At 41.1% G+C, this 15,164-nt stretch overlaps 1 protein-coding gene across 1 annotated transcript in view; it reads left to right on the top strand.

The window, feature by feature from the left end:
- UQCC1 (ubiquinol-cytochrome c reductase complex assembly factor 1) overlaps positions 1-15,164 on the top strand; it is a 47,613-nt gene that overhangs the window by 14,632 nt on the left and 17,817 nt on the right. The window contains exons 6-7 of the mRNA XM_075721147.1: positions 1,316-1,373; positions 8,003-8,111. Coding sequence (XP_075577262.1) covers positions 1,316-1,373; positions 8,003-8,111 — 167 coding nt within the window. The remainder of the gene's footprint in view (positions 1-1,315; positions 1,374-8,002; positions 8,112-15,164) is intronic.

Genomic DNA, 15,164 nt, shown 5'->3' with positions numbered 1-15,164 from the left:
AAAGTGGAGAAGGGTGAGGGAAACTTGTGTTTAATCTCCAAACATAGACTGTTAGTGTCTTTATACTGTCTCAGAGGTGGCATAGGTGATGTATGGGCACTGGTGCTGAAGCTTGGCACCTCCTAGGCACTGATGGAGTCATCTCTCTGGGGAGGGAGGAATAGTGATGATTTGCTTGGTTCTTCTGGTGGTTGCCTGACCATAGTTGGCATATAAAAAGCAAGAGGCTGTGAAAAGTATTGCTTCATGATCCAGGTGAATCTCCTCAGTAATACTTGAGAGCCAAGAGGTATAGGAGTCAGGAAGGAATATATTCAACACAGAGAAGACAAGGTTGATTTCCTTGGGGTACATCTGACTGGAGAGTCCATTTCTGAATACTCTCTGGCCTTCTTACAGCTGGGTTTGAACAGTCCAGAAGACAAGACCAAGTGCTGGGTAGGCCAAGGTGACTGTGTCAGATCCTTCTCATTAGGTACTCCTCTTAAAAACTTCTCCAGGAAACAGATGCAGAGGTGACTTCCTAGGAGGAAGGTTTAAGATTGACAGGAACTGAAGGACTTAATGTGCCCATGCTTTTCAAGCATGAGGAAGAGGAATATGGTTTCTGTGCCACATAGCCTAAATCTCCAGCCTCACATCCTAATGGCACGTGCAGATCCGTAGTGTGAACATGCATATGGACAAACCATCTCTGGGAAACCCAGTGGCTATCGGAGTAGAGCTAAATCTGGGAAGAGAAATTGTTTGTGTGGTTGGTTGGTGGTTTTAGTCCTAATGTAGAATGCCTAGAGGTGAGGTACGCTCAGAGTGCTGTGGGTTGTACAGCCGTGTAGTAAATCAGAACAGCAGAGTTGGGAGCGAAGACCCAGCTAGCACAGTATCCTGTCCCTGGCAGGAGGCAAGAGCACATGTTGAAGGAAGAGGGTGAGAATGGAGCAAAGCACCTATTGGTACTTCCCTGTTATTTTCTACTGCTTTGGGACTTCCTGAGCTAGAAGCCACATGTTTGTCTAATTCTCCATTTTGGAATTCTGCTGCCCCCTCCCCCGAAATGTTATCTAAGTGAGTTCTAAACACATGAAATCTTTTGGAATCTACAGCATCCTGTGGCTGCATGTTCTAGAGTTTAAGCGCAAGTGTGACAGTAAATTATGTTTCCTTCTGATATGTATGTACTGCGTAGGGCCAGAAATTAAATTATGAAAATGTATTTAGACTTTGGTATACTGAATTCTGTTAGGTGCAAAACGTGATGAAATTCATATTAATACTTAGTTTTGGTTTTGTGTTTTTTTTTCCTCCTCCCATCAAGGGTGCCAAATGCCTGATACTTTGAATTCATGGTTTCTGGTAGCCCAGCTTCATGTCTGGTAAGTGAAAAGTTACATAGTAATATAATATTTTCAGGAAATAGTGATATGTGCCTTAACGTGAGTAAAAGTAGACTCTGTGGTTATTGATAACAGTGGTTATATTCAGTTTACTAATTACTGAATTTTAGCCGTTTTCTACTAAAGAACAAAAAGTCCATAGAGAAGCTAACATCTTTTACATCTCTAAATTCCTTAGTAGTGGAATGATCTTTGCCACGAGTTTTCTAAAAGCCTTGCTCAGCCTATGTGGAAAAATCTTACTTGGGTGTTTTAGGAAAAGTTTAAATTTATGTAGAAGTGGTTTAAATTGGGAGAATTTGTGGTGATTGAAGTTGGTGCTTGTCAGAAGCATTTAACAAATTATAGCGTTGGCATTTATTCTTGCACCTCTGAAACATACATGCAGGTTGGTGAATGCCAGCTTGGCTACATGTAAAAATACTTAACACCTTAAAAGTTAAGTTTTTTCCTTTTTTCATTTGTGAAAATAGTAGCCAAAAAAATCAGGTTTTCATCTAGCATTACATACTTGTAAAGGTCAGAGGGATGCACAAGGGAGTACAGTAATTTTTGTTAAGTGCCAGATCTTTCAGGAAACTGAAGTCTATAGACTTACGTTCAGCTATCCAAAGGCTGAAAGGAAGTTTGTACTGAAATAGCTGCACTTAAGCATAGGCCCCTTATTTCCTTGCCTCCTTTTTTTCCCCCCTTCCCTCCTTTTAATTTCCTGTCTCCTCAATATATTAAAAGATGGGGCAGCTCCTTTCAGTAAAGAATGAATAAATTAGCTCAACCATTGAAATTATAATCAGTTGATGAAATCGGTAGAATCAAGTAAGGAAGACCCTTGAGATTTGCAGTTTGTTTATTTCTTACTGTTCCCTGTGGAAAAAAGGCTTTAAAAAATTGATAAGCTAATCATTCATACAGATATTTGGAAAACTACTGCAATAAATGTTCAAAACCAAACTGTTTGTAAGTATCTGGGGAAGGACAAAGAGCGGTAACAAGAATCTGCAAAGAACACACTTTTTCACATCATCTTGATTTCACATTGAGGGGAAGATGTACTCTGATACACAGCATCAAATTCAAGATACATAATCTTTCATGGCAGGCATAAAAATAAACAAGGGGACTATGATAGAGATGAAACTGGTATGGGATAGACAACAAAAATTCTGAGATCAAAGCTACATTGGAGAAGACCAAGAGTTGCCGTGCTTTGAGTGGTGATGTTAAGGAGACATTTAATGAGGGAAATTCAAGTACTCTTATGTTTAGGATATGGTGGACAGGTTGACAGCGATGTACTACACGAGCAGGAAGGAACCAAATCCCTCTACTTCGTATGACAGCAATGAAAATTCCAGTGTGGAGGTTAGCACTAAAGCTTAATTTTTTCAGGGTTTGTGTGCCTGGCTCCTCCATGTTCCTGGCAGCTTGACCTAAGGAGCGCTGTCGTTCTGGACCACAAATGAGAGATCCAGTTTGATACTCTAGGATACAGAGAAACCTGTGATAGGCCTGCTCACTACCGGGTCACTGGGAAATGCTGCAGGCTTTGCTTGTGATTAGCATGGTGACCAGGATCCTGCCATGACATAATTTTGCTTTCACAGTCAGGTTTATTGCTATGTTCTCTGTGATTCTCTTTCTTTAATCAGTTTGACCTCAGTAAGGTGGGAGCAGAACCTTATTGATTCTGCTAGCTCTGGCAAGGGGAACGACATCCTACCCCTGTCTGAAGGCTCCAATACCTCTGTCTTTCCTGCTAGAGGAAGAAAGCTAGAGACTAGAAAGCTTCTTCATCTGGTGGCCAACAACCTGACCATGTGGATTCCGATCACCGTCTGTTAAAGTGTTCCTGTTCCCCCTTGCGATGCAGTCTAGTCACTTTCTGGTGTACTTGCTGCTTCCCTCCTCTTCAGAGTTTTAGTTTCAGCTGATTTAGAGTGTCTTCTGGAGCTGGAGAAGATGAGAATTTTTCCTAGGTCAGTAAACCCCCCCTCCTTTCTTGCTGTTGTCATTGCCAATCACGTTCTAGTCAACTGTGTTTCTGGGCTTTCTGCATCCCACCTTTTATAGACTTAAGGAGCTTGTCAGAGCATATGTTCTTGTGTTACAGATTCTGGTGGGTCCTCTGTTTGAATCTCTGGCTCTTGTTTCTTCTTGTCTGTGAACAGTTTTCCTACTCACCTCCAGTCAGAAAGCGGGGAAATTCAGGCTCTTGTGTTTAGCCTCTACTTTTACTAACTTCTTTCAAGATAATGTTCCTTTAGATACACTCCAGTGCCTTCCAATGCAGTGCTAAAATTACACTTTAGAAAATCAACCTATCAATATTCTTTCCTGAATGACATGTTTTTACAGGACGTTGCTGTTACTTCACACCTTTGATGTTAGGAGGACTCTTTCTGTATGTGTAGAAGTCCACACCTTTTAGAAAATCTCAAGCTGTTCATCTCCACTGCTGGGTTTGCCTTTTCCCATGCAGTGGCAGTCTAAATGGAGCCTTGGTTGTGTCCACAGCTGTTATAGCTGTTATGAAACTGCCAAAGAGATTACGTTGGTGGCCGTACTAAGAAATGTCTTGGTGCAGGGTGTATCATGTGGATACCTAGAGCTCCCTTCATATTTTCACCGCACCAAGTATGGTGACATCTCTAAAGTATTTAGGATCAAAATAGAGTGGTGCTACGATTCCTGTTCTGAAAGACTCAAAGATCTGTCGCAAGAATTCATCTGAGCGTTGTTTTTCGTAAAGAAATCTGCACTTGAGAAAGTGTTGATCAGCCTGAGAGAGTCCAGAGGAGAACAAGAACCACCAAGTATGTAGAAAACAGTTCCTGCAGGAAAAGATTTCTCAGATTTTCATAGACAAGACTGAGGATACCACACCATTTTGAAAAGTGCTGCTTCAGAAGGGGAATAAACGCTCTGTGTTTCATGATAGAGAGGGCAGGGAGAAAGGGGTTTAAATTACATCGGAGTCTTTCTTGGGAGAGGTTTTAAGAACAAGTTTATGTGGAATGTCTTAGGCATTTGGTTGATCCTGCCTTAACGTGAGGGAATGAGCTGCATGGCCTAAGCAAAGGCACCAGGGGAAAGGAAGACTGCACAGCCAAGCTCGGTTCTATTAGCTTGTGCCCCAGCAAATGCCTGTACCCGGCTGTAAATACAGTAGTTGGTGAACTTGCTGGGCTGGGGCACGGGGTAACATGTAAAGCTAATCAGGAAGAGTTCAGAATTCTGCTCGTTAACCATTATTCATAGAAGTGTGCGTCACAACGTATAGCTGATGACAAAGTCGATTCAGGAGCTTCCTTCTCCTGGCCCCCAAGGTGCTGGCCATTTGTGAGTGGGTTAAACGGGATGAAGCCTTCCAGAATTGCTGCTGATACTTCCGTTAAGCCAGAGTAATTTCTCTGAACAAGTACAACGTAGCCCCAGAAACAGCGGCCAGGCAGGGGATAGCGGGAAGCTCCAAGTGGGCTTTGCCCTCAGGCATGCGATGCATCACCGCACCTTGACTGCACGGCCCCGAGCCGCCTCGCAGCGGTCGCCAGGGCGGTGTCAGCTGCCGCTTCTGGTGTTCAGGCGTGTGTCGGCACTCTGGGAATTCTGACAGAGGCTGCTGTAGCTGAGGCTGTTGTGGGAAACTGCCGCATCTCATCTAAGATGCGTCGAGTTAGAGGTGTTCCTTTTCAGGCATCCTTTCATACAATTTTCTTCTAACATAATCTCTCTGCGTAACTTAAATAGCATAAATTATCCAACCCAACCAGTGTCAGGTTGACAGCTTTCTAAAGATAGTTTGGAATAATTTTGCTTTGACGAAGATGAGTCAGTATTTGACTAAACTACGGAACAGATTCTGTAGTGAAACGATAAAATGTTTCACGCTGTGTTGATCTAGTTAGAAGGTTTATAGTCTTTAAAGAGTCTGTGTCTTTTAAACCTCAGACGGCAGGTGTAGTAACAAACTACCGAATTTTCAAATAAACTGCAAAATTCCATGATCTCACTCGTGGTGCTGCAGAGCAGCTCTGTGACAGCACTATGCATCCAAACACAGAGCTGCCTTTTAGGCTTCGTGGGTAGCAGGTTTTACTCTGAACACCGCTCCAGTCCTGCTCATCAGTGACCAATTGTTAGCTGTTGGTCTGTGCGCTGCTCTCTCCTCCTGCGTCACCACCACTGAAGGCAGACTGGATAGGAACCAGTATTTATGCTTGGGAGGAGGTTTTCTTGCCAAGCCACTCTTCCCCCCCGCCCCGAGCTTACGTGTTCAGCAAGAGAAGTATAAAAATGCTTTTCTTAGCCCAAAATTAGTCTTTTAAACTGAGTCTTTTTCTCTCTGACTCGTTAAGAGTGGGTAAAAATTTGGTATACAGTAACTCTTACTAATTAAGTTTTTCATGCAGCTCAATTATGTAAATGCACAAGAGGAACAAAGGTTTTAAAACTGGTGGGAATTAGATGCAAAAGTTTTAAGCTCTTTGTGCATTTGTTTTGTGGAAGGACTGGTAACAGGACAACTGTTCTCTGAGTTCTGGACCACTCTTTTAGCAGAAAGCTTTGTCCTCTTTCTGTGAGCGAGATGAGGATTCATTTCTTGATACAGTCTTAATTGCATTTGTTTGCTGCGACAGTGGTGCTGTTGGACAGATACAGAGTTGTCACTGCCACAATATAAACCTTGGGAATCCTTACACAGTTCTGTTTCCTGAGACAGAAATTGCCGCAGTCTTGCCAACGTTCCCTTCGCTGGCTGCTGCCTTTACCCTCCTCTACCCACCCCCTACCCAGATTCTCTCAGCCACTCCGCCCGCTCATCATCGCTCTCGTCGTGCCTCAGCCCCTCTCTCCAGTCGTCTGACCTCATTCCACCTGGCTTGTGTTGGAGCCCGAGCTGTCTCTTGTATGGCCAGCGTCATTTTCAGGTCTCCATCTAGAAATCAGATTCTGGTCCACGGGCTTTTCTTCTTTCAATTTTGGTGTCTCAGTTGAATGGCCCTTGTATGGGACTTAAATGTATGGTTCTAATCAGGAAAAAAGAATATAGGACTAATGCAGTTTTTGTTACCTTCAGTTTGTTTTGTCTCTGCGACTCATTGCTGGCAATAAGTTTTGCTTCCTTTGCAGGTTAAAACATATCTTTCCTTTACTAATCAGTAGACAAGATAGAATCCATCATAAAGATGGACCCATCATAAAGATGAACCCGTTGTGTTCAAAAAACGGGCAGAGGTGGCACTTTGGGACATGGTTTAGTCTAGTCTACCCTTGATTGGCTTAGAGTAGACTTGGTAGTGTAGGTCAATGGTTGGACTGGATGATCTTGAAGGTCTTTTCCAACCTAAACGAGTCTATGATTCTAAGATCAGCATCTGTCCTTTTACAGGTCAGCTCAACAGACAAGCTTGAAATGTTTGTCATTCTCCCTGTTGAGCTGGCATTCATAGATCACCAAATACTTCTAATGCCTGGAGGGAGGCACAGATCTTATGTCCACTGAAGAAATGAACAGATAAAAAACAAAAACATCATTTTTACTTTTCAACTCTTGGGGCACATTCACTGCTGTTAGTATGCAGCTGCTTCAGAGTGGCCTCCAGCAGCTCTGCCCTGTTGCTTTTACATAAGCTGTGAGAAGAATTCCCTGCGAGCAGTTTCCCACCTGTAGCATGTCTCTGTGCAAAGCAGTGACTTCTTTCAGCTCCAGTGTTTGAGCATCACCTTGTCTACAGTAGCTCACTCAATCCTGGACAGGCACTTCTGACTCGAAACACAGGAGCAGAGCTGATCAGTGAGGTAGAGAAGGTGGCGCCGGTGGTGGGACTGGTCTCTTCGCTTAGTGAGGGATTAGCCTGTATTTCAGTTCATGCTGTTTACAGATGTTGTAAAAGAGGCAAAATAAAATTTTTGGTCTGATGATTTATTTTTTAGACAGAACAGCAACAATTAAATTCAAGTGGCTTTAATGCTTAAAAAAAAAAAAGTAAAACAAGTCAACCTGGTATTCTCATTAAGATCCCACAATGCACTTACAAACTTGTGAGTTCTTCTAGCATGTACTGCGTGTAGGGGTTTTGCCAGGTGGTTGGACGTATATCCAAAGACCCCTGTAGCTGAAATAATTTAGGACATTGCTAATGTGAATTTGGGTGAAGTCTGTAACTTGCTTAAGCTTTCACAGCTTGGCTAGTTCGGACGCTTATAGCACTTTAGTATACCAAGCTGAATTACAGCTGGCTTGTAGCCTAGGATTAGACAAGCCATTTGTTCCTGCTCCAAAGGGTGATATGTTCTTAAGGCTGAGGAATTTAGGTTGCAGTACTGTTTTAACTAGATTACAGTACTGTCAGCCAAAATAGAGTCCGCTGTCACTCTTCCATAGCTGGATTGGCCAAAATCCAGCAGATACAGCTCTTGAATACAGAATAGAAAAGTTTGTGATAGTTAATTTAAAAAAAAAAAAAAATCTGTGTGTGTGTTTTTTCCTGATCACAAAACCACAAATACTGTAAGGAGAATCTTAAATGACCTGAAATATATGTAATTCACTCTTTACGTTTGAAGAAAAGCTGGAAGCTATGAATTTGGTGTTCGTCTTCTTGCAGGATGTGTCTGGTACGAATGAAGCAGGAGGGTCGCACAGGAAAATACATGTGTCGCTATATAGTTCACTGCATGTGGGAGGATGTCGAACAGCGTGGTAAGGTGATGGGGGTAAGTCACCTTTGGTGTTGATAATCTTGATGAGTCGCATCTTTCAATGCTTTTGTAACTTTGCATATCTTAAAAGAATGCCTAAGAATCAACCTGTAGCTGCTTGTTTGTTTCTTTATTAGCTTAAGCTGGTATACATAGCCCTTACTCCTGACCATTCATTCCCACAGCCGTACTGCCTGTTGTATTGCGCCACTGACCTTGTTTCTGAAACTGCACCGTGGCCTGGATGAAGATACTGATTTGTCTGAAAGCAATTGATTTTCCATGTGTTTTGCTGTGTGGTTGCAGAAACAGATGCTGCTATAGCAGAATGGGCATTTGTGGATAGGAATAAGCAGCTGAGGTAGGGAGAAACATGACTGGTGCCAAATGTGTAACTGCAACTTAAGTAATTCCAGCAGAGCTTTGCCTTTTCTCTGTATCTAGGATGGTGAGTAAAAGGTAAGTTAAGGGACAAGGGTCTTGTGTTAAGTTCCTGTACATGACTATAACCAGTCATTAGTTTATTTTTCAATTTGGATTCTTAGTATACCTAGTCTTTATCACAAAAGAAGCGTTGTAAGGAGCGAGTAGCTCCAAGGATAGTTCATTTGCAAGCCTGAAGGAGGAACAAGGTTGGATCTTTTTAGCCTATTCTGAGTAAGGTTATGCTAGTTAGTTGTAATGGTCATTTCTGGCCTTAAAGTCTGTAACTGCATTTCTCCAGCCTTGTGCTGGTGATAGTCTTCAGAGAAGGCAGTGCAGAAGCAGTGGAGCAGGAGATAGTTTTCATAACCTCAGCATCACAGTGGTGACAGGAGACCCGATACGGGTGAGGATGCCTACGTTCAGGGCACTTCTAGTGGGAGAATAGGGCTGGGGAAGATCTCCTGCGTTGTGGAAAAAGAAAAGAATTGTTCAGTGATTAAATAGAGGTTTGTCTGTGATGAAAGCAAGCTAGACTGTTAGAGAAGTGACAGTTTCCATGTAGCAATAATGGCATATTGTCAAGTTTTAGTTGTCAGCCAAATAACCAAGGGAGAGGCTGCTAGGGTATTCCTATTGGTGACAAACAAGGGAATTAACCAGTGAGTTAGGATTTGGTATGTGACCACATTAGTAATTCAAGAAGTTTCTCTCTGATCCTTTATTTTGTACGGGGTTTTAGAAAGTGTTGATGCTGGTGTAACTTCAGTTATTCCATCAGCTATGCTTTTTTTTACCTAGTTGTTGGGAATTTTGTAGCTTTACTATGTTACAGCTTGCTTTTAAAGACAAGTCATGCTCTTAATCTTCTTTTGGATTAAATCTAAATTCAGGCATCTTAGAATTTCTTGCCACATTAATGGGCTTACGTAGATTCCAATATGGGAATCTCCACTTATCCTGGTCAGATGCTATAAGGCAGTGTGAGTGAGCCTAGACGAATTAGATGATAGTACCAGAGAAAAAGATTGAATGAAATAGCTTATGCATTTTTGTCCTTATCCAGTGCCTTCCATATCATATCAGTAGTTGATTCTGCTTTCTGCAGGAACTGGAGACAGCTCAGGTCTTTGTTCCAGGTGTAAATTTAAGGCTGTTCTTGAAAAGAGGAAAAAAAAAAAAAAAAAACGACCAAAAAACCACTTCAGCCAAACACCCCACCTCCCAAAGCCCCTGAAAATCTCTTCAGGGATCTTTTGATTCCATCTGTGCGCAGAGAGAATGCTGCTTTGGAACAGAAAATTACTTCTCTGTTCCTTTTGACCCTACTTTTGCCTTATATGAACTAACCTCAAATACCATCTTGTAGTTTTCCTTGCAGGATTTGAAGCAGCAGCAAACAGCAAAGAGAAGCAAAGCTAGCTGTTTGCTACCCGTAGAAGCATGCAGAACTTAAAAGTGAAGCATGGTGTAAGTTAGACCTGTATCAAGATTTTTTTTTTAAGTAAACTTAAAAGGAAAAAATGATAGTGCTTACAGTCAGTTCTTTGTAAAGGGAAGCACAGGGTTTCCATTTCTGCAAACTAAACTATTCCATTGCTCCCCCAAATTCCCCAAGGTGTAAAGAAAACCCACCAGTGTCCTTATATTTTCATCCAACCTGGAGCCTCAAATGTTAATACATGCATATTATAATGGTATGGTTGCTGTATGATGAAACTGTAAGGAGATCTTAAGTTGTTTGAATGCCGTTCATTCTCTGCCTTGGCAAGTTAGGCATCTTTTCAGTTTATCCTTGAATTTACATTTTGCAATCTTTGTTTGTAATAATGATCATGCAATGTAATAATGAGCATGCTTAGTTTGTAATGATACGATTCCTATAATATACTTTTGACTGTAACCTAGTGTTAACATAGCTTTTATGTGGCAATAGCTGATGCTTAAATGAAGTATGTACACATTTAAAGGCTTGATCTCAAAAACAGTTACATCTGTGTGTATATTTAATATAGTTTAGCTGCACAGAGGCCCATTGATTTTAATGAGACTCCTTGTGAGAGAACGTGAACTCTTGAGGTAACAGCTAACTAGACCAGGCACTAAGGGTGTGTAAGAAAGCATAGTGAGCTCTCCTAGATTGTAAACTTGGAAATTAGGACTGTTCTCTTCCCCACAGTGTTTGTGAAGGCATAGGGCTTTCATAATCTTTTAGGGATTTTTTTTTTCTTTCATCTTTTAATTATTCCTAATCTTTCAGTCATTATTTTGTCAAGATGAAAGACCTTTTTAGTCTCTTCTGGTATGACTTATTGTACATTAGATGAAAATAATTTATGCATTGATGCTTGAAGAGATTAGCTGTTCCCTTGCTCCTTATCGTTGCTTTATTTTCCTTCCTTGGTGCCAGTGATCCTAGGTTAATATACCACTTCACCCGTGCCCCTGCACGGGCAGTTCCTGTTCCTTCCATGCTTGTTCACTCCTCTTCACTTACTTCCCTTCAGATGGATGTACCCTGGTTGAACTTTCTCACATCTCAGCTTTAGCAATTGCAAGGAGTTTTAAGTGATAAATAAGTAAAGGGCAATAACCCGAGGCGTTAGGTTCTACTTATTAATCTTGATGTATTTGTCCCTAATGGTTCTTTTAAAATGAAGCTGAGGTAATGACAAAAGGGTTTGTGAGCTGATTGAGGAATATGTGTAACAGCTATTTATTTTCAAGTAATTTAGTCCGGCGATCAGTATATATTCTACCTCCAAAAGAAGATAGTTAAGCATATCAAGATAAGAATAGTAGAGAGAAAGATGACATTAATGTTCCTCTGTTGATGCTTTCAAACTTCAGAATCTGAGCCTTTCTCAGAAGTGAGTTAAGTGAAAAGAAACTTTGCTGAATAGTTTTAGAGCACTAAGTTATCATCTGCATAGCTCCTAGGAGGTTAGGGAATTCCATTCCCTGCTTTTTCTCTCATGCAGGGTATCAAAGGTCAATATTTAGCTCTGATTGGTATGTTTCTGTATTGTGGTATAATATAGCACCTGTATGAAATTGCTGGTTGGATGCAATTAGTTTAACTTGTTGACAGACGAAGCTGCAGTTCTTCGACTCGTTTCCATATCTAGCAGCAATTCCAACACTTGATGCAGAAAATGGATACTGTATTCCTGAATCGATATTGATGGTTTATTAAAATATGCCATCTGCTCTTAAATACACAAGTTCATTGGAGCCGAAAGTGATAGAATGTAAGGCATTTTAACTACTAATTTACATCAGCTCCAACTCCAAATGGAGTTTGTATTATTTCAAAACCTGGTTGTTAAAATTGCTGAGATCTAAATCTCAGCTACAAAGTTTTGGGACCTGTTAGCCTGAGCTCCTTCAGCACTCCTGAATGTCGGCAAGAGTCAGAAACCAAAACTTGACACAGCTGTAAAAACACACGGAGAGCCTGTGGCCTCAGCAAATTCTACTGGTGCAGGCATATTTCAGATATAAATTTTACTCTGCTGTCCCTAGTACTAATGAAGTCAGTTTCTTTTGGTGGGTTTGCAGCCAGGTGTGTCCAGTTCTGTGGCTAACCAGCGCTCTTTACTTAATTTTTCCACTAGTGACATTTCTATCAAACTTTAAAAACAAACAGAAAAATTGGCTTGATGCAATGGCTCAAAGTGTTAATAGTAACATTAGGCTGGGTAAAAGACTTCCTTTCGATCCTACTTTGCCAGAGATCTCCACCTTGTGGCTTGCAGTGAATAGATTTATACTGTGCAGCCTGGCAGCTGCCGAATCGGGTCGTACGGGGAATTCGGTCGGTACTAGAAATTGCTGCTATTTCTCTTCCTAACAGAGTTCTTTAGCAACCTGAATATTAACCTTACTGACCTGAGTATTGTGTTTTAGTAACTGTGTGTATATAAAAGCAGTTTTAATAAGTTTAAGTGCATTTAATACCCTTAGATGAAGCTGCAGAGTTGATCTGAAGGACTTGTAGATGCTCGAGTTCCCTGGCACGGGATTTCAGCTGATAATTGGACAATAGATATGAGGTTAAAAAAAAAATGACACCCAAAAAAACCCCAAACCCAAAAACCCAAACACCCAAAAAAACCCAACACCCCTTCCCTGCTCCCCTCCTCCAAGAACCCCGCAATAATACTTCTGGGTGCAAATCGCATGCTGTCTTAGAAAGAGCCATCGGGCTTTATTCAAATACATGGAAATTGTTGCAGGCTCATTTGAACAGCATTAGTCTTGTGTGTTGTGGTGGCATTCTGCTTCTGAAATGAGTAAGGTTTTTTTCAGTGCAAAATAACAATTCGTTTTATAACCATACATGTTCTAAAAGCTGCAGAAGAGATAAGAATAGGAGGGGCTGTCAAGCCCCATGTGCCAAACCTGTTTTAATTTATCTTAATCTCACTTTCCTGTTTTCCCACCAGACCACTTAGACCTCTGCCCCCTTTTTTTCCAGGAACACATCTAGGTGTCTTTTGAATTCGTTTATTGGCTCTGCTGTGCATAGCACAATACAGTCTTTGTTATACTTTTAGCTAGAGCTGTTTATATACAGTGACCCATAATTTGCTCTCGGTTACATTGGTGTACATCTGAAGTAATGCCATCAGCATCAATAACGTGGTTCACATCAGTGTAACTGAGAGCAGAATTTAGCTCTGAACTTGAACACCATTTTCTGTCTTGATACTCTTTGCACAATTAGAAGACTTTGGCTGATTAAAAATGCCATTTTACCTTACAGTAGCTACAAAACGTCCTAAGTTTGATACAACTCAGTTTAAGTTATTCTTACTGCGGACAACAAAAAGCCCGACTCTTCTAACTAAAGACTCAGAAATCATGGTCAGAGTGAGACAAGTAAGATTCTAGAATGGCTTTAGGAGATGAGAGGATGTAAAATGGATAGAATTTTAAAATAGAACCTGATCTTTGTATGGATTGAACTATTGCAGTTGATTGACCTACAGTGGGACGCTACTGTGCGTGAATACTCGGGGGCTCCTTTCCAGGCCTGTCTCTAAAATCTGATGGGAGTCATGGAGGCAATTTGGGATGCACCGAACAGAAACTACGTTATCGTGGGAGAACAGGGGCAGAGCTGGGGCAGAAGGAAAGCGTGTGCGCTATTCTGGCAGCGCAGTGGAGGGGGGAGTAGAGATGGAGGAGGTGTACTGAAGCAAAATATTATAGAGAAGGTAGTGATTTTGTTTGAGGAAATGGATTGGGGTATGAGATAGAGGATAGTGTTTAGTACAGTTGAAAAAGGTTTTTAAAAACCTATAAAACTAAAGAGGAAAAGTTTTAGTTTCAAATGGTCTATGTGTATTTTGAAATGTATAACTTTACTAGGATGTTTTAAGGAGAAAAATGTTATGAGTTTTTTAATGACTATTTAGAAAACATAATATATAAAATCTTACCGGTTTCTCGTATTCCCTTTTAAAAAAAACCAAAAAACTTGCCAGAGTAGTGAGATACAAAATTGCTGTGTGTCATTTTTGTGCCTTTTTTGTTTAATAGAATACCAGGCATTGTATGATACGTTTTAACTGAACTTAGATTTTTAAGAACATCACAAAAGAAATAGCTGATCAATCCTTGATCCTTTCTCAAAGGGCTTGAAAGTTCACAGCATGTTTCCAGTATTTTGTCATTTCATAAATGAATAATAGTATCAGGTACTGTTCCAGAGTAAATTCAGGAAATTTGATTCTGGAAATCTTAATACCTTGAAAATATCTTGACCATGATCAGGTCTGGAACCAACAGTATGCATGGTGATGCAAATTTAGCTTTACCAGGTCATGGAGTTTTGAAATAGGGGTCCCTTTCTCATGTTGTTTTTAATGTAGTTGTTCTAGAACCAGCGTCGTGGAACTAACACACCTGGATGTCTGAAATACAGGCATGTTTGGGCCATGCTAAGGATACCTGGTGTTGAAATCAAGGTATAATATCTGATTGGGTTCTTTTAAACTGGCCTGCCCCAGTTTTCTGTAGAGTCTAGCATAAAAAAATCAGCTCAAATTTCCCAGATGTGTTGGATCCTGTTACTATAAGGTAGTGTCCTTGGTTTATTTTGTACCTCCCTCTGGTGCCTGCAAGAAGTACACTGGAAGCTGCTTTATAGCACCTTTTCTAGAAATACCTTTCTCATTATTCCCCACGTTCTGCACCAGTGAGACTCACATGCCAAAATTGATTTTACCAGGCAGTGCTGGTAGGTGTTAAGTGCTGCCCCGTGTTCCTCAAGGTCTCCAGAACATCGTGTAGTTGCCAAAATTCAAACGTTGAGCGATGAGATGACTGCTCACCGCAACTGCATTGTTTTTATTTTGACGGTGTAGAGATGATGGTGGAAACAGGAAAATGATCCTTACAGAACCCGCCGCAGTCTCCGGGCTCAGCAGAACGGGTAGCAGCTCAGTTGTCACTGTTGCCGGGCTCCTGCCAGCGCATTGTGTATCGCTCACGATCCAGTTTGTGATTTGCCTGTGGTCAGTTAAGGGTTAAGTAACCTGTTATTATGCTATGTATTTTGGACACTTACATTATCAGCTTCCTATCCTTTTGGAGTTTGCCCCAGAATTCCTTAACTGAGATCAGCTGGTCTGCTTG

The sequence above is a fragment of the Pelecanus crispus genome, chromosome 14 (assembly GCF_030463565.1).
Source record: "Pelecanus crispus isolate bPelCri1 chromosome 14, bPelCri1.pri, whole genome shotgun sequence".
Lineage (NCBI taxonomy): Eukaryota > Metazoa > Chordata > Aves > Pelecaniformes > Pelecanidae > Pelecanus > Pelecanus crispus.
Note: the sequence above shows the minus strand (reverse complement) of the source record. Positions and strands in the feature narration are given on the sequence as shown.